Source organism: Monodelphis domestica, chromosome 3 (genome assembly GCF_027887165.1).
Source record: "Monodelphis domestica isolate mMonDom1 chromosome 3, mMonDom1.pri, whole genome shotgun sequence".
NCBI lineage: Eukaryota > Metazoa > Chordata > Mammalia > Didelphimorphia > Didelphidae > Monodelphis > Monodelphis domestica.
The window spans coordinates 837,041-860,920 of record NC_077229.1 but is presented as its reverse complement, the minus strand read 5'-3'; the positions used below and the strand labels follow the sequence as shown (position 1 = coordinate 860,920).

The 23,880-nt window shown below is 56.2% G+C and overlaps 1 protein-coding gene across 3 annotated transcripts; it reads left to right on the top strand.

The window, feature by feature from the left end:
* Positions 1-604: 604 nt before the first annotated feature.
* LOC100022333 (glutathione hydrolase 1 proenzyme-like) lies at positions 605-23,835 on the top strand. Of its 3 annotated transcripts, none has more exons than XM_056821152.1 (15): positions 605-773; positions 15,125-15,186; positions 15,721-15,846; positions 16,017-16,184; positions 19,765-19,895; positions 19,993-20,079; positions 21,347-21,539; positions 21,626-21,783; positions 21,869-22,018; positions 22,210-22,346; positions 22,542-22,729; positions 22,818-22,945; positions 23,031-23,143; positions 23,260-23,373; positions 23,618-23,835. In XM_056821152.1, the coding sequence occupies exons 4-15, from the start codon at positions 16,021-16,023 to the stop codon at positions 23,762-23,764; spliced, it is 1,710 nt and encodes a 569-aa protein (XP_056677130.1). In that variant the 5' UTR covers positions 605-773; positions 15,125-15,186; positions 15,721-15,846; positions 16,017-16,020; the 3' UTR covers positions 23,765-23,835. The 3 variants fall into 3 exon arrangements, with proteins under 3 accessions (XP_056677130.1, XP_056677128.1, XP_056677129.1); XM_056821150.1 differs by having other exon boundaries at positions 15,721-15,891; XM_056821151.1 differs by lacking the exon at positions 15,125-15,186 and having other exon boundaries at positions 15,721-15,891.
* Positions 23,836-23,880: the final 45 nt, after the last annotated feature.

Sequence of the window (23,880 nt, the reverse complement as noted above, 5' to 3'; positions counted from 1 at the left end):
CCTGTCCATCTCTCCATCCAACCATGGGCCGGGCAGGAGGGCCTCTGCCTCCTCCCCCTCTGGCCTTCCTGCTGGGAAGGGAGCAGAGGAGCTGGTTTGGCCACTTCTCAGGCCAAACAGGGGTAAGGCGGGCAGCAGGTGTGGGGAGCCAGGGCACCGGGACTGATAAAGAGCCGCTGGACAGCCTCAGGTGACCAACCGCTGCAGCCAGGGGAGGGGGTGGCCAGGGCGCACCTCAGTTTCCCTTTCTGCTTTGCCTCTCAGGGCACCGTGAAGCCCCTGGCCTGGATCGGATGCTCAGGGAGACAGGTCATGGGGCCCATGGGCCCATTTTACAGATGTGGAAATTGAAGCCCAAAGTGCCCCATACTCCCAGAGAGGGGGCTTCAGCTAGAACTAGAACCCGGGGCCAGAGACTGGAAGGAGCCCTGCCCCCTGCTCCAAGGAGTGAGGGCCCCTGGGTGCCCCCAGGGCAGAGGCTTTGGCTTGGGGGAGGGCAGAAGCACTGGCAGCCCCCTCGCCCCTTCCCCAGGATAGGGCCAGCCTGGCCCCGCCCCACCCCGCCCCACCCCGCCCCCGTACCTTTGGTCCTGGAGCCGGGGAGGGGCCGGACAGGGACGATTGGCTGGAGCGGGAGCCTCAGCCAGACCCAGACCAGACCAGACCTGGAGGTCCCAGAGACAGAGCCCACCACGCGGCCCGCGCTGACTGGCCACCCCTGGGACTGTGCACCTGGCGCCCTCGGAGGAGCTGCGGAAAACGCCCAGCCACAGGTGCCACCCCCTCTCCCTTCCTCCTCTCCTCCTCTTTCCCTGTTCCCCGAAGGGCATCCAGCCACGCTGCCCGGGAGAGTTCCTGCCTCCAGACCAAGCTCTGGGGCAGTGCGCCCTCCATGTGTCCATCCTCCCATCCTCTGCCCCTGGCCCTGGGCCTGTGGCCTCACGCTCCTTCTTCCCAGAGACCACAAGAAGAGCCTGAGCATGGCCCTTGGCCAGGTAGGACCCTCCCTCCCCCTCAGGACTGCCAGAGCCCCGGAGCTTCCCTTGGGTCTGGGGCGCTGTGTGCTCAGAGTCTGTGCTGGAGGGCCCCCAAGTTGGTGCCTGAAGGCAGACTCGGGGTTCCCAGAATAGTAGCAGGGAAGAGTTGGGACATGAGGAGAAGAGAGGAGAGTGGGAGCACCAGAGGGTTCTATCCCCCCACTGGTGTCAGGCCTGGTGCTGAGAAGCTGCCATTCTGCAGGGTGTGTGTGTGCGCATGGGGATGGTGCAGAGCAGGTCTGAGGGATGCAAAACCCTCTCCCGGCTGCCCTGGGGAGCGAGCCTTGCCTGCCTCTGAGCAAGTTCAGAGTCCCCAGAGGCTAGGGGAAGCTGAGGGAACTTGCGCAAGTTCTGAACGGAACAAGACTTGCACAAGAGGCTGGAGATGAGTGATGTGCTGGGAGAGAGTGTCCTACCTGGGGAGTGCAAGCACAGGACATGCTGGGCGCCAGACTAGAGCAGCACTGGATACGATGGGCTGCCCTTTGGGGTCTGACATGGGCTCGGGGAGGCCCCCTTGGCAGTGCCGTGCCTGAGGCTCAGCCAGGTCACAGGTCACGGCGGTCCCAAGGTGGGGCGGCCGACACGGAGCACAAGGTGGGCTTTACACACGTTGGCTTTGGGAGGTTCATGGGATGCTCATGTGGAAGTATGTAGAAGGCAATGGAGACGTGGGGCTAGAGTGCGAGAGAGAGCCCTCTCCAGACTTCTCCTTCTTCCAGCCAGTGCCCTTCTCTCTTCCCTTCCTCCCTTGTACATCCTCCCCTTGCTGGCAGTCCTGCCCTCAGCAACCAGAGTGGTGGGATAAAGCCCTGGGCCCGGGAGTCAGGAAGACATCCTGAGTTCAATTAGCCATGTGACCCTGGGCAAGTCACTTTGCCCTGCTGGCCTCAGTTTCCTTATCTGCAAAATGAACTGGAGAAGGCAATGATGGAGCACCCCAGAATCTTTGCCGGACCCCCCCCCCCGGGGGGTGGGGACATAACAAAGGAAGCTGAGGAGGAGTGGTCAAACAGGAATGGAGCCAGAAGGGGGCGGAGGCCTAGATTTAATGGTTTAGAGATTACCGGTGACACAGAGCAGCCAATTTCCTTTAAGATCAGGTAGATAAAAAGGAGCTCGAGGCAGGGTGGAGGCTTGGAGTTCATGCCTGGCTTGGAATCCCCAACTCCTGCGCCATGGGTCCCTGGCCGGCTGTCGCCCTTTGGGGCCACCCGCCATCACAGGGTGATGCCTTGACTTGCGCGCCAATTGGATTCCGTGAGGCAGAGTTGTACAAAGTCCCTGAAAGCCAGTGGCAGGCCAAGAGTCCGGACCCCGGGGATGCCACAGGGCGCAGGGGATGGCCTTGGGGTCCTCCATGCGTGACCAAGCTCTATAGTGGCCTTCATGGCTGTGGAACATATTGTTCTCAGCCACACATTCCATGCTGGGCGTAGGCAGCCTCTTCAGTCCCTGATGGGTTCGAGGCCTCTCCGTTACCCCCCACCTTGTTCCTCCCATCTGCTGTGTGTGGCCACTGAGGATGTGCCACCTTCCTGGAGCCACGGATGAAAGCTGGGTGGCAGGCAGACCCCAGAGGAGGGAAACAGCCCTGGAGGTCCAGGGCTTCCGTGGACACCCCCATACCCCACCCAGTGCAGTGCCTGCCCCGGAACAGGCTTGTAGACTGCCTAATTGTCTGCGTGCTTGTTGGAGGCAAGGGGAGGGGCAGAGACCAGCCTTGGCGAGGGAGAGAGTGGGGTTCTGTGGTGGGGAGGCGGCCCAGATGGTGGCCTAAGCCTTTCCCACTTCTAGGAGGAGCCCTGTGGCACTCACCCGGAGTCTTGGGGCAGCTGTGGCCGCCTGTCCACGGGAAGGGAGCACCCCCTCTCTTGCATCCACGTCTGTCTTCCATGTGTCTTCCTGCTGGTCCAGGATCTCCCCGTCAGGAACGGGCGTGGGGCAATCGAATGCTCTGCTCGGAGACCCCCTCCTTCCCCACTCCTCATCCCGATGTTGCCTTCCGATAGAGATAGAACGACTGGACTCCCCTTTCCAAACTGGGGACCAGCTGCCTGAGTCCAGCCCTCGTACTCGTTACCCCCCCCAGATGTGGGCCAAGGTGAGGGGGGAGGAGTAGGGTAGGTGACTTGGGAAAGCAATGAGTCAGCAATGCCGGGCCTTCCCCAGCCACGTTCTGAAGTAGCGACCAAAGAAGAAGGGGGTGGAGGGACCCGAAGTTGTGGTCAGGTAGAGCGAGGACCATCTGGGAGGCCTTGGAGCCCCAGGATATTTGTGGCCAAGGACAAGGACCATCCCTGCGTGAGGCTCTGCTGCTCCCAGGAGTTGGTCGTTATTAGGTGCTGACTCGATGCCAGGCACAGTGCCAAGAGGATCTGAGCGGGTATCGGCCTGGAAACTGGGATGAGGAAGAAGACGGCAAGCAGGCTCCCAAACTCCCTGAGCACAGAGAATAACCGGAGGGCCCGGAGACCACAGCCCTCAGGATCGGGCAGGAGAGGAGGAGAACAGACCTGGAAGCAGAGAACCACCAAGAAGAGGCTGTTGAGGCCGGGGGAAGTGGAAGGTCTGGAGGTGGCCGCTGGGACAGCCAGGAAATTAGGCTGCTCATCGGAGAGGAGCTTCCCAGGCACAGCTTTGGAGAGGAGATGGAGCCTCCTGAGAGAGGAGAGAGGATCCCCAAAGGCAGCAGTGAGGAGGAAGGGCTTGCCAGGAAAGGGGGGAGACACCATTTACTTTTCCGGGCTTAAATGCTGCATTCTTCATTCTTCATGCCCTCTCTTTCCTGGGAAATTCGGTGCAAAGATTCCTTCTGCTGCCGCCGGATGCAAGAATGCTATTTGCACAGAAGCATCTCAGTGTCATGTATTCAGAGTTAGGCCTTTTATCTCCGGTAATGGCCTCGGACTCCCTCCCGTATCCATAGCTATGTAGCCATGAGAAGTATGTGATGGGCTTCTCTTCTGACTTTGTGGATGCTCTAACCTTGAATACGAAGATCACATCTCTCTAGAGTGCATTGAGGAGTGTGGTGGAAGCTGTTGGTCTAAGCATAGTTTCTGCCAGTTTGCTTTCCATTTTCTGAGCAGTTTTGAACAAATGAGGAGTATGTTCCTGGTACCTTGTTTTCTACTGTATCAAACACTGGGTTACTGAGTTAGTTCTATGGTTTCTGAATCTCCCTTTCTAGCCTGTTTCATTGATCCAGTGCTCTGTAATTGCCAAATGGGTTTGATGCCTGCTGCTTTACAGTAGAGCTTGAGATCTGGAAGTACCATTCCCTGTCATCCCTACTTCTTTCCCTCACTTCCCTTGCTATTCTGGATCTTTGGTTTTTCCAGATGAATTTCCTTATTATTTTTATCAAGTTCTGGCATTTACCCCTGGGTTATTTGGATTGGAATAGCACTGAGGGTAAAGTAATTCTATTAGTTTTGTTATTTCTATTATTCTGACACAGCCTAGCCATGAGAACTGAATATTCCTCCAGTTCTTTAAGCTGTTCTTTATTTCTTTAAGTTCTGTTTTGTTATTTAATCTGGACAATCTTTTGCAGGTTGGTCCCCAGATAGCTTAGGCCCTTTGACAGTTATTTGGAATGTGATTTCCCTTTCTACTATTACTTCTTATATATATGTATAGTAAAAAATGCTGGGGGAAGCTGGGTAGCTCAGTGGATTGAGAGCCAGGCCCAGAGACAGGGAGGCCCTGGGTTCAAATGTGGCCTCAGATACTTCCTAGGCATGTGACCCTGGGCAAGTCACTTGACCCTCCATTGCCTAGCCTTTACCACTCTTCTGCCTTAGAACCAATACACAGTATTGATTCTAATGTGGAAGGTGAGGGTTTAAAAAAACAAACAAAAAAACTGGTTTTTGAGGATTTATTTATTCTGTGGCTTGCAATCTTGATGAAGCTATTGTCTCAATTAATCTCTTTGCTGATTTCTTTGGGTTTTTCAAGTAAACCATCATATCATCAACTGATAGAGTTTTCTCCTCTTTACCTATTTTTGTGCTTATAATTTCTTTCTCTTGTCTTAATGCTGTTGCTAGCATTTCCAAAAGGGGAAGAGAATAAACATGTATATAGTTCCTACTACTAACCAAGACCAGGAGTTTATATGACTTATCTATTGGGTGGGGATAGTGGACATTCTTGTTTTTCCTCCATATTGATTAGAAAAGATTCTAGTGCATGATGCTTGCTTTCGTTTTTAGATAGATGCTTTTATGACCTTAAAAAGGCACCTGTACTTTGTAGGGTTTTTAGCGTCAAATAGTGCTGTACTTTATCAAAGGCTGTTTTCACTTACTGATTAACCATGTGGCTGTGGATGTTTTGATTTTTAATGTGATTAATTCTCTTGATTGTTTTCCTAATGTTGAACACCCCCCCCCCCCCTTTGCATTTCTCATAGAAATCTCATTTGTTCATGAAGGATGATATCTTGGATAAATCTCTGTAGTCAATTTAACAGAATTTTGAGTGAAATTTTATCATTGATGCTATTGGCCTATAGTTTTCCTTCTGTGTTTGAACCTTTTGTGGTTTGGGTATTAGAACTACATTTGTCTCATTAAAAGGATTCTGGCAGAGTGCTTGTTTTCTCAATGTCTGAAAATAATTTGAGTAGTACTGGTACTAATTTAATTGTTCTTTAAAAGTCTGTTAGACTTCTATGAATCGTCAGGACCAGAAGGGGTTTTTGTCCCCTGGGTTCTTCCTTTCGTCTAGATCCAGCTTGTTTTCTGATACTGGGTTATTTAAAATCTGTTTGATTTTCTGATAGTTTGAGTATTTTATAATTTTGAAGGTATTTTTCTATTTCTTTGGGATTTTCAGTTTTGTTAGCATGTGTCAACATGGAATCTAGAAACCCCAAACTTGTAGCCCAGATGATCCCCAGTTTACTTAGTTTAAAGGTTTGACCTTGTCACCTGAGAGTTCCTCCCTGAGGGAAAGTCCTACTTCACCTATCTCAGACTAACAATAGACCTAAAGGTAGTTTGAGTGGGAATAGCTAATCCCATCAGATATTAAATATCTCTTGTCTCAATGGTTTCTCCCCTTAGGCCAAAGTCCTTTACTGGTGGCCCAGCCCTTGGCTGGGTCTTTCCCTTTTTGTGTCCATTGTAAAGCATCAGCCCCTCACTGTTATTACTGTCTGGGATTCCTCATTTTCCTTTGTTACCATTGTAAAGTCAATCAACTGTTCCTCTCCTCCTCCTCCTCACCTAGAAAGGTATTTAAGCTCCCCAACTTTAATGGCGCCTTGGAATTGTCCAATCTAGCACAGTGTCCAGAGCAACCAGAGCTCAATCCTGGGACTCTGTGTAGAGGCCTACTATCACACTGAACCCCTTTCCTTAATTAAAGAGTGCTTTTTCTGACTATTTAATGGTTCTGTGTTTTTTCTAAGTCAATACATGTAACAGATTATTCTTTTGCTTTTGTTGTGATTTCACCTTGCTCCTTTGCCATTTTATTGATTTAAGTTTCTGCTCTCTTTTTAAAAATCAGGTTAGCCAAAGGTTTCCCAATAAAAAGAACCACATTTTAGTTTTTTTAGCACTTCCAGCATTTTTGTTTCCAGTTTATCTCTTTCTTCTCTATAGTTTTAACAGCCCTATTTTGAGTCTTTTTATGTTTATTTGTTGACTTTCTAATCCTTAACAATGAAAATTTGGTTCATGAATACTCTTTTTCTATTTTGTCAATGTGTGTTCCTTGGCTTATGATGTCCCTTCCTAACACTGCTTTAGCTGCATCCCAGAAAATTTTGGTGTATTGTTTGATCATTATCATTTTCTTTCATATATTTGATCAGTGTTTTTATGATTTGTTCTTTGACCTAGTCATAATTGAAGATTTCATTGTTGATCTTGGGCGAGTCATTTAACTCTGGTTGCCTCATCCTTGCCACTCTTCTGTTTTATACTTGATACTAAGACAGGTGTTAAAAAAAAAAAAAAGGTTTCATTGTTGAGTCCCCATTTGACTATGCAACTTTTGTTTGGGGTCCCTGAACCAACTGCCATTTTTATTACATTGTGATCTGCTAAGATATATTTGCTATTTGCCTTTTTACATTTGTTTGCAATACCTCTGGTGGGTTTTTGTAAATGTTCCATGTGGTCCTGAGAAATATGTATTCTTTTGCTGTTCCATTTAGAATATGTTGTAAGTTCTAATTCTGGTGAGAAGATAGCATGAGGCTTTTAGCTCTAAGTTTTTCCAGTATTTGTTTATCTTTCTGTTGGACTTATTCAGACTTGAGGGAAGGATATTGGAATCTGCAGTCACTCTTGTGTTACTATGTTTTCTTGTAGCTGTTAATGTTTCATTTATGAATTTGGATACAAAGGCATTTTAAAGCATCGAAATTTATTGTTGATAAGAATTTGCTGTCTAAGGTTCCTTTCAATATAATATAGTTTCCTTGTTTCTCCCTTTTTACCTTTTTAATTTTTGTTTTTGTTTTGCCACCTAGCAAGATACAATTTTTCAAGACACATTGTATGCAGAGTAGATTTTTTCCATCTTCTTGGTTTCATTTTGTGTATATGTCTATTTTTTATAATGTCTTTCTTGCAAGCAACACATTGTAGGGTTTTGTTTTCTTAGCCAGTCGGCACACTTTTTCCTTTTATAGGATTATTTATGTTTGCACCCATTTACATTAAAGTTATAAGAGTTAGATTTGTATTTGCATTTTTCTCCATTTGTCTCTAATGTTGATTTTTTTTTTCAAATTCTGATTTTCCCCTCTTCTGCTGTAAACTTAATACCCTGTTTCTTTAGTCAACTTAGGTAACTCTTTTTTATGATGGCCCTCTTCCCACCCACTTTATTCCCTTCATCCCCAACTTCCTTCTCCCATTTTTATACCTTTCCATGAGAGTTTAGTTTATTAATTCCTTTTTCTTTTCTGCTTTTATCTTACTATTGAATTCTTTCCCTGTCTGCTGTCTCAGTTAGTAGGTTCTTCTCCCTCCTCCTCCTCCTCTCTAACTAATGCTCTCACTAGTAGGTTAAATGTTCATTTCGATGCCCTTTTCCAGAGAGGACTTCTCTCACTCTCTTTATTATCTATCTTTTCTTTCTCCTCTAGAACCCCATTCTCTGATTCATGATACCTATAACTCTCTAGTCTCCCATGCAATCTGTGGGAGGAAAAATACCTTCATCCTGCTGTGGCACCCCAGTGTAGTAGAGCAGGGATGGGGAACCTTTTGGAGACTGTGTTGTGCCTCGTCCTGGGCTCCCCCCTCCCCCCCCAAGACCTAGTGCTGCCCCATGCCTCCCCTCTCCCCCCACCTTACCCCAGGCAGTGGAGAGAGTAAGTGCTTCCATGGGCTGCTGGGCAGGGCAGGAAGGCATGGTGGAGAAGGGGAAGGGAGCAGCTCTGCCCGAGTCCCTCTGCCTTTCTAGTAACTAACTCTGCTAGGGATGGCATGCATGCCCACAGAGAGGTCTCTGTGTGCCATCTTTGGCACATGTGCCATAGGCCCACCATCACGATTGTAGCATAACATCACATCTACTGGCCTGGTGTTCCCTGGCATCAGCCTGAGCGTCAATGTGCAATGTCGCCACAGAGGGAGGAGCTGGTGGGACTATAAGGCAAGTGCAGGAAGGAGATAGATCTTTCTACTTCCTCTCTTGACCAGCCTGGCTTCCTGGGCTGGCTCTTGGTGAGTGGCAGCCAGCATGGAGGGGACCGCACTGGGCTGAAATCTGGGACCAGATCTTACCCTAAATTAGTAAGGCTAAAATTTCTCCTCCCCGCCTCTCATTTTATTAATAAGTGCCAGACCCCTTTTTATTCCCAACACATCGAATCTTCCTCGGGATGCATTCGAGGCTCCCACCTTTAGGCAGTTGCTGCCCGGCCTTGTAGGGCTTGTGCACAGATTTCCTTTTTCCACTGTCCCTCACTCCTGGAATAATGCCAATTCCTGCAAGTGACAGAGAGGCCCATCTCTCTACCCTCCTCCTGGTGAGCCATGCCCTCCCACTCCCCCAAATGCCAGTTACCCCCAGGTGTTCTAACGCCTCCCCTCAACTTTCTGAAGTAGGACAAGTGGCCTTCCCAAGCCCCGAATGCCCCAGACCACTCCCAGCCCAAGGACCTCATCTCTCTTCAGAAAACAGCTTTCCTCCCCAGGAGCAGTCAGCAGTGGAGGAAGCCCTTCTCACTACCAAAGCAAGGCCTCTCTCCTCTCCACCCCACCACCTTTCGGTGGTTTTCTCCTGCTGACCCATTTTCCTGGAGGCTCTTCTCTTCCCGAGACTTCCCAGGGATCCCCTTCCCCTCACGGCTAGCCCCCCATCACACACACCCTTCTGCCCCTTGCTCCCCTTCTTTACATGTGATTCAATCCATCAATTTTCATAGGCACTGTGCCATGGGCTTCTTCCCACGGTGCCCAGGGCTTAGATCTGCCATCATCTCCTTGTCCATCGGAGATCCACCTTCAGCCTCGTTTCTGGGCTCTTCTTGTTCCTTGTTCGCTGCTGTTGGATTTCTTCTGTCCTCCATTTCTGTCCTTTGGGTGTCAGAAGAGCAAACCCCACCTTTAGGTCTTGTTTGCTTCCCCCAGATCCATTTCCCATCTGTCTTTGTTCATTCGGTGTGGGTAAAGGTCAGGTTTGCCGAGGAGGTCTCCTCCCCATGCTGCGCTGCATCCTGAGATCCACTGCCCTTCAAAACACATTACTCCGTTCCCTTCTGCGTTTTCTGGTGGCAACACCCCAATCTCGCCTTCTTGGCATGTCCTTTCCTCTGTGTTGGAAGAGCTTTCTCCTGGCAGCAGTGGCACTTTCAGAACTTCTTGGTTCTGAATTGAATTGTCGAATGTAGTCCCTGTGTGCCTTGGAGTTTGTAGCCTTGGATTTGGAGTTCTTTCTGGAGCTGATCTAGGAGCCCTTTCCACTGGCATTCTATGTTCCATCTAGAGCAATGCTGGCAGTTCTCTTCTTTTATTCCCTGCTGTCTGGTGTTGTAAAGATTAAAATTTAGGGGAGACTGAGGCAGGTAGAAATTAGTTTCTCTCTGCAAGGAGTATTATATTTTTAGAGGTTTATTGAAGATTAAGGATTAAAGAAAATACAGGATAAGAAAAGCACGTGTCTAGGCCAGAGAGAGGCCTAGACAATCTCACTTACATCATGAAAAAGCCACGTCTGCTTGCAAGCGGAAATGGGGAAGAAAAAAAAGCCCGCAAAAGCCTTTCCTATCAGGTTAAATATCCCTTCTCGATCTTGGCCCAGGTGAGAATTCAGTGAGATTACAAAGCATTTTGGGGAAATGGAGCAAGGATTTCTGGGAATTGAAGTCCTGGATTCAAGTCCATTTTTACAGTGTTGAGCCTTTTTGTCCTGTTGGGTTCTTCTGGGAGCCCAGTGACTCTTAGCTTGGCTCTGTCTCTGGGCTTTGAGATCCATCTGGCTGGCTTGCAGAGTGAGCAGTTTCTGGGAGTAGACTTGGTTTCTGCATTTCTTCTTCTAGATTGTCTTTTACTTCTGTGCATCGAGGTTCCTAATCTGTGGGTCTCTTTTGTTTCTTTGCTGAAACTTGCATGCCCAGATTCCAGTTTCTCTTTTCTGATCATTATTTCTTCTGTGCAGAATCATCCCTTTTGCTGTCACCCTTCCCGGGCCTCTTTGAAGCCACTTCAGAAGAGTGTGCTGCTGTCCTCCTCCTGTTTCTGGCACTCCTCTGGCTCTTCAGACAAGGATCGGGGCGTTTTCTTCTCTTTCTTTCCAGTGTTTTTTCAAAGACTAGAGCTGGAGGCCACATTTTCCCTTTGCCCTCTGATGGGGGTTTCTCTGTGGGCTGAATCTCAGGGTGATTCAGCCTCCTCCCATCCTGGCTAATCCACAGTTTGCCAGTCTGGCCTTCTGCCCCAGCTGCCTTTTGGGGGGTCAGAACTGGCCCCAGCTGACTGCTGAGTTCTTTCCCCCAGGCTTGGTGGCACAAGGTGGTCCCCACCCTGCCAAAATCAGTGCCAGCATCATTCCCTCTGTTCCCTCTGGTTCTCTGACCCAGCATTGGCAGCTCAGAGCACTAGGAAGTGCTGGGACCACTTTCGTTTCTATAGTGGAGGTCATCCCCATGGCTGTGGAAGGAGGGAGAAGGGCCTGGAGTTCTGTTTTGAGTTCAGACCCATGTCTTGCCCTTTTCCTCAGATCCTTCACTCTCCTGGAATGCCATCTTTTCTGAAGTCAGGTTCTCCACAGCCTTGGAAAGAAGGAAAGGAATTGGGTTGTGCATGGTTGGTTTTGATTGCAAGCTTGTGGCTGGGGCTGTGCAGTCTCGCTGCAGGTAGGGTAGTAAAAGGGGTAGGTCTGACTGAGCTCAGGGTTAGCGTCAGTTTGGGGATTTTAAAAAGGTCTTTTGGGTTCTGGGAATCCTAGAGCCAGCTTGGAAACAGCTGAGGTTGCTTTATCCTTGGTGCATCCCTTCTGTTTTGGAGAGGTTTGAGAAGTCCTGGGGATTAGAGAAAGTGTGGTCTGCTATCTCATTGTTTGCAAGATCCAGCCCCCCCCTAGATCCTTTGGGGTTCTTCTTTAGAAGTCCCTAATTTCTAGCTTCTCCAGTGTTTGTTCCAGTTCTGTATTTTCCTTCTCATTTAGCTTTCTGTTCAATTTGTCTAGCTCTGAAAGAGGAATATTAGCATCTCCAACAGTTATTGTATTATCTCTTCTGCAATTTGGTTTTCTTTCATCCAATGAATTCTGTCTGTTGCACATTTGTTTAGAATTGATATTAGTTCATTTCTATGGATTAAACACAATATAGCCCTCATTTTCTCTATTTCTCTTGATGTTGCAGATTTTTGTTTTTGCTTTCCCTGATAGTAGGATGGTGAACCCCCTGGATGAGGAGAAGGGTGCAGGCATTTACAAGGTGCCTACTATGTGCCAGGGATTGTGCTAAGCCCTTTAAGAAAAAGACTAATCTCATTTGGTCCCCACAGATGAGGAAACTGAGGCAGACGGTGGGTGACAGTGAAGTGACTTGCTCAGTGTCCCCCTGCTAGTAGGTGTCTGGGACCAGACTTGAATTTGGGTCTTCCTTCCTCAGGTCCAGCACCATCTAGTGGGGTTTGAGATTTGGAGGAGAGTGTGATGGTGTCTTAGAAAGATAATGCCAACTGGAAGCTTCTCCAGAAGAACAGAAACTCCATGAGGGCAGGCTCATACTAGAGGCTTAATGAATGCTTGTTGAATGGAATGGGTACTTCCTTGGCACTATTGAATCTGGGATGATTTGGGGGCCTCCAGGCTGTTGGCAATGTGGGGCTCAGAATCAGGAGAGAGATGGACTGGATAAGGAAACATGAGAGTTGGTGGCATAGAAATAAGATGGGAGCCAGGGAAGCCCAGGAGGAGGCATTGGGAGAGGGGAAGGAGCTCTCAGGATGAGTCTTGGAGGACAGCAGGGGTGGGCAGGTGAGGCAGCCAGGGGCTGGCAGGCAAAGCAGCCAGGGGCAGGCAAGGCGAGCCAGCTGGGGTGAGCAAGGCGAGCCAGCCAGGGAGTCTATATGATGAGCTGTCAGACTGGGAGGAGGCAAACCAGGAGGGAATAGAGGCTAGGAGGAAGGGGAGAAGGAGGCTGATGTTGGTGCAAAGATCAGTACAGAGGTCACAGCACGTGGCTTGAAGAAGGTGACTCAGCTCAGTGGCACTACCCATGAGGGATAGCAGCCTCTGAGGGAGTTGCTGCATAAGGCAGCTGGGGGAGGACAAGGCTTGGCACAGCTGTCCAGAGACTGGGTGGCCAGCTGCAGGGCTGCACCCAGGGACCATGGGACATGAAGGGAGCAGCAGATTGGTTGGGTGGCCTGGCTTCCCCTATACCTTTTAGGAGGAGTGGGGATTAGATAAGGGGATGGAGGTAGCCCAAGTCTGACTGGGGACAGTTAGAGTAGGATGAGGGGTACTGGGTTCAAGGAGAAAGGAAGTGGAATGGGCCAATGTTGCCTTCCAGCCTGTGAAGGGAGGAAAGGGAGGGGGCTGGAGCCTGGATGAAGCAAGAGATCTTACAGGCATAATAGATGGGGAAACTGAGGCTGCCAAGGAGAGGAGAGGCTCAGGGGCTGGGCCATAGTCAAAGTCTGGCTCTGGGTGGGTGGCAGGGCTTCTGGGGACAGTGCTTGGAGAACACGTGGTTGGGTGGACTTTGTCTCTGCCCTGCCCCCAGACCTCTCAGGCTGCCCAATGGTCAGGACCTAGTCAGGGCAGCCCCCATCGGCATTCCGGCTCCCTCCTTCCACACCCTTGGGAGGTTAATGGGTCACCTGGAGTTAATGCCTCACCCTGCCTAACTGGACTCCCTGCCGCTGCCGCCATCCCCACCCAGACCCTTGGAGGTGGGACTGAGCTGGGACTTGGCTCCTTTAGTTCCGGGCACTGTGGGGCAGTGGAGAGAGCACCGGGCCTGGAGTCAGAAAGACCTGGGTTCAAATCCCAAGTGCCTCTGTCCATTTGCCTCAGTTTCCTTCTCTGTCAAATGAGTTGGAGAAGGTAGTGACAAATCCCATCCTTACCTCTGCTGAGGGTACCCTGAAAGGGATCTCAAAGCGCCAATCTTGCCTGAGAGATGAGTGAAGCCCATTGGGGAACTCCAAGGATGGGGAGCTTACTCCCTTATCAGGCTGGCCCATGCCCCCTGGTCCCAGAGGAGGGAGGTATCTGCCCCACCTAGACCCCCAGATCATCTTCCCCACAGCTGCTGCCAGCCACCTCTGTGTACCCGGATGTACCTGGAGCTCATGGGCTTTGGGGCAGGCACCTGGGGGGGGGGGTGGCAAGCTGAGGCTGGTGTCCTGGGCCCAGCCCCAAGAAGGGAGGGAGGGAATGCTGGGACATGGCTTGGGCAAAGGTTGGGAGGTGGGAAACCCCCTTGTGAGAGCAGCCCCAGCAGGGGGCAGAGGTCGGGCAGGCCCCAGGTGAGCAGGTGGGGGGAGGAGCCTGAGGGAAGCTCTCTCTCCCTTCCAAGCTCAGCCTGAGCCTTCCCAAGGTGGGGGCTTCCTCCTCTCCTCAGGTCCTGCCCCTCCCTGCTGGCTTTGCACTGTGGGGGTGGGGCCAAGAAGGAGGGCAGAAATGGACCCCAGGGGCCCAGCAGAGGGGGAAATGCTGGAGCCTCCTGGGGAGGGGAAGGGACTGGGCCAGGGAGCTTCTGCCCCCTCCCCCCTCAAGCCTGCTCCTCCTCCCTCCTTCCCAGCCTTTTGCACTTGTCTCGGAAATTTCCCATGAGCCCCCTTGTCAGCCCACTGTCCCAAAGAGGAAACTGAGGCCAGGGTGCCCCCTCATAGTCTCCCCTTCTCTCACTTAGGGCCCAGACCTCATCCCTGCTGCCTCCCCCCATGGGCTCTGCTTACAGAGCCTTCTGGGAGAAGGAGAGTGGGGGGAGGGGAAGGGCAGCTGAGCCCTCCTGGGGTGCCAATTCCTGCTTCCTCCCCTCCCCTCTGGCCTGGAGCTAGGAAGGCCCGAGTTCAAGTCCAGTGGCAGGGTGACCCCAAGCATGTCTCTCTCTCGGCCTTTATTGAGCACCTTCTTCCTTGCCTCAGTCTCCTCAGCTGTAAAATGGGCTGCCACTTCCGTGTCCCTCTCATTTGACAGAGGAAGCCATCAAGGCAGAGGAGGTGAAGTGACTTGCCCAGGGTCATAGAGCGGGTCTCTGAGCCGTGCCCGGCCTCCTGGGAGCAGCAGAGCCCCTGGTGCAATTGGTGGGAGTCCAGGGCCCTTTGTGCCGGGCAGGGCAGAGAGGGGGCCCGCTTTGGGAGAGCCTCCTCGGGGGACCAAGCAGGGCCCCTCCCCTCCTCCCTGGGCCGAGCAGAGAGCAGACCCCTGGGGGATGCTTGTGGGCCGCCGGCAGCCCCAGGAGGCTCAGCAGAGTCTCTTCTGGGCCACATCCTGTGCAGTGTTTCCCAGCTCCTGGGGTCCCCAGCCCTCCCCTCGCTCCCCTCTCTCCTCCCCTCGGGGCTGGGCTCAGGCTCCCAAAGCAGCCGGCTTCCTGCTCCGTGGGGCCAGGCCTCTGGGATGCTCTGAGCAGGCCTTCTCTTCTCTCCCAGCCCGCCACAGACCAGGGTCCCTCCCCGACGTAGCCCCGCACCCACCCCCTTCCCAAAGCTGGGTAAGTGCAGCTGGCTGTGTGACCCTGGGTCAGTCACTGGCCTCTCTAGACCTCCATGCCCTTCTCCAAGGCCTGCAGGCCCTTTCCTCTCCTTGCCGGACCCTCCTGGAGGGTGCCTGACAACATCTGGTGGCTGGGGGCAGGGCCCAGGGTCTGGAATGGGGGTGGGGGGAGGCCGTGGCCCTGGCAGGAAGCAGCCTCTGACCCCTCCCCGAGCCCCAGCCAGATGTGGGGCCAGGCACCACCAAAGGCAGGGGCGGGGGCGGGTCTGTGTGGGGCCAGGACCCTGCCTAGCTGGGGATGGCAGGCAGAGGCTTTGGGGAATCCTAAGCACGGCCAGAGTGCGGGAGTGCCCTGCCCTTAGTGGGCTTACACTCTTCGCCAAGGACCACCTGAGAGGCTGCTGTGGGGACTAGCGAAGTGGAAGTGTCCGTGGCCCCCGTGGCCCCCGAGGGAGGCTGGAGGAGCGAGGAGGGCCCTGGCGTCTGTGGGACCCCCTCTCTGCACTGCCAACTCTCTTAACTGCCTTTGCAGGACTGCGGACCCCAGCCAGCCTGGCATTCTGCCCTTGGACACAGAGCAGGGGCACCCCGAGGCCGGTTGGGGCTGACTCCTCTGAGCTCTCCATCCAGAGACTGTCCCGCCGGGCCCGCAGAGCCAGTAAGTCCCCCCAGAAGCTGGGGACCCCACATTCTGAGCCCTTAGGTAAGCTTGTGCTGCCTCCAGCCCCCGGCTCCTCGGGGCTGCTCCCGTGGCTCTAGGATTCTGGTTCTGGGGGGTTTAGCTCCCCACCCTGCCCAGGCTCTCAGCCCCCCACCGTGTCCCCCCAGGACAATGAAGAAGAAGCTCGTGGTGGGGCTGGGCATCCTGATCACGGCTGCCATCGTGGCCTTGATCCTGGGCCTCAGCCTTGGCCTCCAGGGCAGACCAGCCACTTCCCACGTCTATAAGAGAGCCGCCGTGGCCGCCGATGCCAAGAAGTGCTCCGAGATTGGGAGGTGAGGCCTTGGGGCAGAGGCCCGGGGCAGGGAGAGGGAGGGGGCACCAGAACTGCTTTCCAGCCTGACCCTTCGCCGTCTGTCTCCGACTCCCCTCCCGGAGATGCTCTGCCCAGGTCTGGCCCCTCTCCAGGTTGGTCCCCCACTCTCCGTCCCACCACCTTCCCCGTCACCCTGGGGAAGTACAGAGACTGGCACGGGGACTGCCCACACCCAGCCCGGGGCCTTTGTCACTAGCCTCATCCCATCTCTGCCCTGATGAACTCACTGGGACCGCTGGCCAAGTCCTTCTGCTTCTCTGGGCTGCCTTAGTTTTCTCCTCTGTGGAATGGGTGTCCTTAATGACTATACCCTACCGTACCCTGAGGTCCTCATGAAGGGCTGCTGGACCAGAAGAGCACTTGCTGGGCAACCTGGCTTTGTTGGCTCCCCAAAACTGGCTGCCAGGATCTCCTGGGCCTCCCCCAGCTCTGAGGGCCCAGGTCCCTGGGGGGAAGGGAGACAATGCTGCTCTCAGCCCTCCTTACAGGGCAGGCCAGTGGTCCTATGGCTCCCATTTCTTCCCAGTGCCTGGAGTTGGGGCTGGCCAAAGAAGGGCTCTCTGACCCTCTGACCATCCCTTTGTCTGTCCCTCTCTCTATTCCTTTCTGTTCCCTCTGTCTGTTCTTCCCCCTTTCTGACTGTTTCCCTTTGTCTCTCTCTGTTCCTTTGTTTCACTGTCTCTCTGTTTTCTGTTCTATTGTTTTTCTGTCTGTTCATTCTCTTTTCTGTCTCGTTCTGTTTCTTCTGTCCTCTCTGTCTGTTCTGTCCCCTTTCTCTGTTCATCCCCCTTTCTGTCTTTCTGTTCCTTTCTCTGTTCCCTCTGTCTATTCTATCCATCCTCTTTTCTCTCTCTGTTCCTTTCTCAGTTTCCTCTGTCCTCTCTATTCTGTCCTCCCTCTCTGTTCATCCTCTTTTGTCTCTCTCTGTTCCTTTCTTAGTTTCCTCTGTCCTCTCTGTCTATTCTGTCCCCTTTCTCTGTTCATCCCTCTTTCTGTCTCTGTTCCCTCCATCGATTGTCTGTTCATCCTCTTTTCTGTCTCTCTGTTCCTTTCTCAGTTTCCTCTGTCCTGTCTATTCTGTCCCCTTTCTCTGTTCATCCCTTTTTCTGTCTCTCTGTTCCCTCCATCTATTGTCTGTTCATCCTCTTTTATCTCTGTTCCTTTCTCAGTTTCCTCTGTCTTCTCTGTCTATTCTGTCCCCTTTCTCGGTTCCCTCCATCTATTGTCTGTTCATCCTCTTTTCTGTCTCTCTCTCTGTTCCTTTCTCAGTTTCCTCTGTCCTGTCTCTTGTCTGTTCATCCTCTTTTCTGTCTCTCTGTTCCTTTCTCAGTTTCCTCTATCCTGTCTATTCTGTCCCCTTTCTCTGTTCATCCCTCTTTCTGCCTCTCTGTTCCCTCCATCTATTGTCTGTTCATCCTCTTTTCTGTCTGTCTCTCTGTTCCTTTCTCAGTTTCCTCTGTCTTCTCTGTCTATTCTGTCCCCTTTCTCTGTTCATCCCCCTTTCTGTCTTTCTGTTCCTTTCTCTGTTCCCTCTGTCTATTCTGTCCATCCTCTTTTCTCTCTCAGTTTCCTGTCTTCTCTATTCTGTCCGCCTCTCTATTCATCCTCTTTTGTCTCTCTGTTCCTTTCTTAGTTTCCTCTGTCCTCTGTCTATTCTGTCCCCTTTCTCTGTTCATCCCTCTTTCTGTCTCTTTGTTCCCTCCATCTATTGTCTGTTCATCCTCTTTTCTGTCTCTCTCTCTGTTCCTTTCTCAGTTTCCTCTGTCCTGTCTATTCTGTCCCCTTTCTCTGTTCATCCCTCTTTCTGTCTCTGTTCCCTCCATCTATTGTCTGTTCATCCTCTTTCCTGTCTCTCTTTTCCTTTCTCAGTTTCCTCTGTCCTGTCTCTTGTCTGTTCATCCTCTTTCCTGTCTCTCTGTTCCTTTCTCAGTTTCCTCTATCCTGTCTATTCTGTCCCCTTTCTCTGTTCATCCCTCTTTCTGCCTCTCTGTTCCCTCCATCTATTGTCTGTTCATCCTCTTTTCTGTCTCTCTCTCTGTTCCTTTCTCAGTTTCCTATGTCCTCTCTGTCTATTCTGTGATCCCTCTCTGTTCATCCTCTTTTCTCTCTCTGTTCCTCTCTGTTTCCCTCTGCCTGTCTCCCCACCCCACCCCCGCCCCATCCCTCTCTGTTTACACATTTCGGAAGAAGTGAAGCTGCTCTTGGCCTCAAAGAGCTTCCATGCCAATGCTGAGTGGCCTTGGATAGGAGCCCAGCTCCTCCTGGGAGATCCCTTTGGAAGGAAGCGAGCATTCCTTCTGTGACTTGGGCTGTCGGGCTGCCCACTACAGTCCCAGGAGGGTCCACGTGGCAATAGAAGGAACGCCAGCCTGCTCAGAGGGGGGAATGGAGGCTTGGGGAAGCTGGGCTGGCCGCCCAGGCCACATGCAGCCGTGGTCCTCAGAGGCGGGCCTCGAGCCTGAGTCTCCCGTACGAGGGACTGAGGAGGTCCAGATGGCCGGACTCCGTGGGTTGTCCATCCAGCTGCCTCCTCCCAGATGCAGGCGGCGTTTCCTGTGGAGAGGGCAGCCGAGGCCCCGAATGGCTGTGCATCTGGGACCGGTCCAGGCCGATCTGTGCAAGGGACCTGCAGGCCCCCCCCCCCCCCCACGTGGCCATACCTCCCAAGGCTGCATCCGTCTGGGGGCTGTCCCTCGGCCATCCCTTGTTCCTGCTGCCTGGCCCGGCACGTGGCTGGCTAACTGGCGCCCGACCGGACCGGAGTCACCCCGAGCAGGGTCCAAAGCATCTTCCGTTGTGTCTTCCCCCGTCCTGGGGGTGGAGGGGGCTCTTCCCCCGCTGAGCCGCCCTCCCTGCGGGGAGCAGAAGTGCAGGAGGCGAGTCTTTGGCTACAGCGACCCCCTGGGGGAACAGTGTTGTGCTCGGCTCGCCACGGCGAGAGGAAGGGACGCGATCTGTCCTCCAGGACCTTCTGCGCTCGTACCCTGGCCCGTGGGGGGGAAGCCCCTCTGGCCTCTCGGCTTCCCTCTTCCGAGGCGTGCTTACGCTGGTTGTTTGGAGGCGCCCATCGTTGTACTCAGGTGGCACCCCTGGGCCCGGAGCCAGAAGGACCCACATCAGAACCCTGCCTTAGCCAGCCATCGGCGTGCGACCCTGGGCCCACGTTTCACCTCCGCCTGCCTGCCTGCCCGCCTCGGGGCAGAGAACTTCTCCCTCCCAGGCTGTGGCGGGTGCGGAAAGGGAGAGAATCTCCGTGACACGCTTCGCCAACCTCGAGGCCCCCAGGGAGGCCCGAGCGCCCTCTGCCATCCCGCCGGGCAGCCCGGGGAGGCGGCCTGTGAGAAGGCTGACCCTGCGCCCTGGGCTCCTCCCCTGCGGGCACTGCCTGGAGGTCCGGGCTGCACCCTCCGCTCCCTTTGCCGGCGTGGATTGGCATCGCTGGGGAGGCGGCCTGCTCTGGGGGGGCCGTCCTGGAGGGCTCGTCGCCTCAGGCCCGGTGGGTCCGGCTCAGGCTCTAACTCGGTCCCGTGGCCGTGCAGGGACGCGCTGCAGGACGGAGGCTCGGCGGTGGATGCGGCCATCGCGGCTCTGCTCTGCATGGGGCTCATGAACGCCCACAGCATGGGCATCGGCGGGGGCCTCTTCTTCACCATCTACAACAGCAGCACTGGTGAGTCCGGGGGGAAAGTGAGGCCCAGGAGGGGATGACGGGAGGAGCCCGGGGTCAAGCGGGAGCAGCTGAAGCCCCCCCCGGCCCGCCTTTCCAGGAAAAGCAGAAATCATCAACGCCCGCGAGGTGGCCCCCAAACGCTCCTTCAGCCACATGTTCAATTCCTCGGCGCAGTCCCAGAAAGGTGACGTGGGGCGGCCAGCCAGGGATACACCAGAGCTGCAGAGGCCTGAGCTGAGGGAGGGTTCAGAGCTGCAGAGGGTAGCAGGGCCACGAGTGTGCCCAGGGGGTGGCGGGGCCACGAGTGTGCCCAGGGGGTGGCGGGGCCACGAGTGTGCCCGGAGGTGGCGGGGCCATGTGCGGGCACCTGGGGGTGGTGGGGCCACAAGTGTGCCCGAGTGTGGTGGGGCCACGAGTGTGTCCGGGGGTGGTTGGGCCACGAGTGTGCCCAGGGGGTGGCGGGGCCACGAGCGTGCCCAGGGGTGGTTGGGCCACGAGTGTGCCCAGGGGGTGGCGGGGCCACGAGTGTGCCCGGATATGGTGGGGCCACGAGTGTGCCCGGGTGTGGTGGGGCCACGAGTGTGCCCGAGTGTGGTGGGGCCACGAGTGTGTCCGGGGGTGGTTGGGCCACGAGTGTGCCCAGGGGGTGGCGGGGCCACGAGTGTGCCCAGGGGTGGTTGGGCCACGAGTGTGCTCGGGTGTGATGGGGCCACGAGTGTGCTCGGGTGTGGTGGGGCCACGAGTGTGCCCGGGTGTGGTGGGGCCACGAGTGTGCTCGGGTGTGGTGGGTGCCCCGGGGTGGCGGGGCCACGAGTGTGCCCGGGTGTGGTGGGGCCACGAGTGTGCTCGGGTGTGGTGGGTGCCCGGGGGTGGCGGGGCCACGTACGGGCACCTGGGGGCCTGGGTGAGGGGGAGTTCCGAAGCCTCGTCTGCTGGAGCCCGGGGTACCAGGGAAGCCTCACTGTGGTGTCTGTGTTCCCAGAATTGGGGTGCACCACACTCGTGCAGTGGCCACACTTGCCCTGGCCCCCGTCCCCTCCCGGCACATCTGTGGGCTGGAACAAAGGCGGAGAAGGGCCAGAGAGAGCCACCTGCTCCACCTTCCTGGCTGAGCTCACTGGGAGCTCTGGGCATGTGCCAGGCTCGGAGGCAGGACGGGCATCAAATGTTAGGAGCAGTTGGCGGCCGGTTTTACTAATGGCATAAAGGAGGGTCTGGCAGAAAAGGTGGCATTGCACAGGGCCTCGAATGCCCGACGGGGGAGAGCGGGCGGCCTCCGGCTCGACTGGCCAGAGGACAGACGGGCACCCGGTGCTCAGCTGGGCTTCAGAGGCGCTCGCTGACTCGGTCTGGCCAGCGTCCGGAGCGGGGCTGGGGGGGTGGGCAGGAGGGCCATAGAGGGGGCGGCTGACCTCGCCCGGCCCTCCCCCGGGCCATGCCGCACTGTGCAGGAGGACTGTCCGTGGCCGTCCCCGGGGAGGTCCGAGGCTACGAGCTGGCCCACCAGCGGCACGGGAGGCTGCCCTGGGCCCGGCTCTTCGAGCCCAGCATCCGGCTGGCCCGCGAGGGCTTCCCGGTGGGCAAAGGCCTGGCGAACGCCCTGTTCAAGAAGCGCGAAGCCGTCGAGGGCAACCCGAGCCTCTGGTAAGCTTCCGCCGCCTTTGGGGAGCCGCGGGCACGGCGGGCACAGCCGGGCCCTCGCCAGGCCACGGGCTCTCCTCTGCCCTCAGCCACGTGTTCTGCCGGGACGGGAAGATCCTCAAGGAGGGCGAGACCGTGAAGATGCCCCAGCTGGCGGCCACCTACGAGACGTTGGCCCGTGAGGGCGCCGACGCCTTCTACAGCGGGAGCCTGGCGCCCCAGATCGTCCGTGACGTGCAGGCGGCCGGTGAGGCTGGGCGCCGGGTGGACGGGCCCCGGCTCAGCCTCGGGGCCCGGTGGGGCGCTGACCGAGGCTCTGCCTTCCCTCCCAGGGGGGATCCTCGGCCTGGACGACCTGGCCAGCTACCGGGCGGAGCTCATCGAGAACCCCCTGAACTTCAGCTTGGGGGACGCCACCCTCTACACGCCCAGCGCCCCCCTGAGTGGCCCCGTGCTCGGCCTCATCCTGAACATCCTCAAGGGTGAGCCCCCTCCCTGCCAGCCTGACCGGGGGCCAGGGTCTCAGGGAAGGGGGGCTGGGGGCCCCGGAGCACCCCGTCCTCAGCGGGCCGCCCCATCCCTCTCCCCGGGCCAGGGTGCCCCACCTGGGGGGCTGGGGGCCCCCGGAGCACCCTGTCCTCAGCGGGCCGCCCCGTCCCTCTCCCCGGGCCAGGGTACCACTTCTCCGAGGCCAGCGTGGGCCCCCCGAAGCAGAAGGGCCTGACGTACCACCGCATCGTGGAGGCCTTCCGCTTTGCCTATGCCAAGAGGACGCTCCTGGGGGACCCCAAGTTTGAGGACATTTCTGGAGTGAGCTGCCCGCCGGGCTGTGGGAGGGGCCGCACAGGGTGGGCAGAGGGCCCCGGAGCCCGGGAGGAGCGGAGAGCTTGCCGGTGCCCCCTCGTTGAGCCTCAGTTTCCTCGTCTGTAAAACGGGGATCCTGGGCCCTGAGGTGAAGGCGTGGAGGCTCGCTCGGCCGCCCCTCAGCTCGGGTCCTCTGGGCAGGTGCTCCGGAACATGACGTCGCAGCACTTCGCGGAGCAGCTGCGGGCTCGGATCTCCGACGAGCAGACGCACGACTTCCAGTACTACGAGCCGCAGTACCTGGTGCCCGACGACGGCGGCACGTCCCACCTGTCCGTGGTGTCGGAGGACGGCTCCGCTGTGGCGGCCACCAGCACCATCAACCTCTAGTGAGGGGGGGCGGGCGGGCGGGGCGGGGCCGGGGGGGCGGGTCCCCAGGGCGGGCGGGGCCATCCTCAGCGCCCCCTTGTCGTCCAGCTTCGGCTCCGAGGTGCTGTCCCCGCACAGCGGCATCCTGTTCAATGACGAGATGGACGACTTCAGCTCCCCCAACATCACCAACGAGTTTGGGGTCCCCCCGTCCCCGGCCAACTTCATCAAGCCAGGTGGGGGTGGGGCGTGGCGGGCGGGCCAGGGCGTGGCTCCGTGGCAGGCCACGCCCGTGACCCGCCCCCCGCCGTGCGCCCGCAGGCAAGCAGCCCCTCTCGTCCATGTGTCCCTCCATCCTGGTGGGCCCCGACGGGAAGGTCAGGATGGTGGTCGGCGCATCGGGCGGCACCCAGATCACCACGGCCACAGCCCTGGTAGGCGGCCAGGAGGGGGGGCACGGCGGGAGCGGGGGGCGTCCCGTCCCTTTGGGGCTTGTGGTGGGCGTCCGCGGGGTGCCCGTCCTCCCCCCCACCCGGCCGTCCCCCCGCAGGCCATCATCCAGCACGTGTGGTTCGGCTACGACGTCCGCAGGGCCGTGGAGGAGCCGCGGCTGCACAACCAGCTTCTCCCCAACACCACGACGCTGGAGGCGGGGCTGGAGGAGGTGGGCGGGGCTGTGGGTCGGGCGTGGCGTGGCGGAGGAGGTGGGCGTGGCGGGGGCGGGGCTGTGGGTCGGGCGTGGCGGGGCGGAGGAGGTGGGCGGGGCTGTGGGTCGGGCGGGGCGGGGCGGAGGAGGTGGGCGGGGCTGTGGGTCGGGCGGGGCGGGGCGGAGGAGGTGGGCGGGGCTGTGGGTCGGGCGGGGTGGGGGCGGGGCGGCCCCCCTTACGCTCAGCCCCCCTCTCTTCCAGGCGGTGGGCGCCGAGCTCCGGGCCCGGAAGCACCACACCGAGACGACGCCGGACTTCATCGCCGTGGTGCAGGCGGTCGTGCGCACTCCGGCCGGCTGGGCCGCCGCCTCGGACCCCCGCAAGGGAGGGGAGCCGGCGGGCTACTGATCCTGAGAGGCGGGTGGGGGGCTGCGTGTGTGACGAGCTGCTGGTTCAAGCAATAAACGAGCCGGACTCGCCGCCTGGCCCCCTGCTTGTGGGGGAGGGAGGCGCCCCTGAACCCG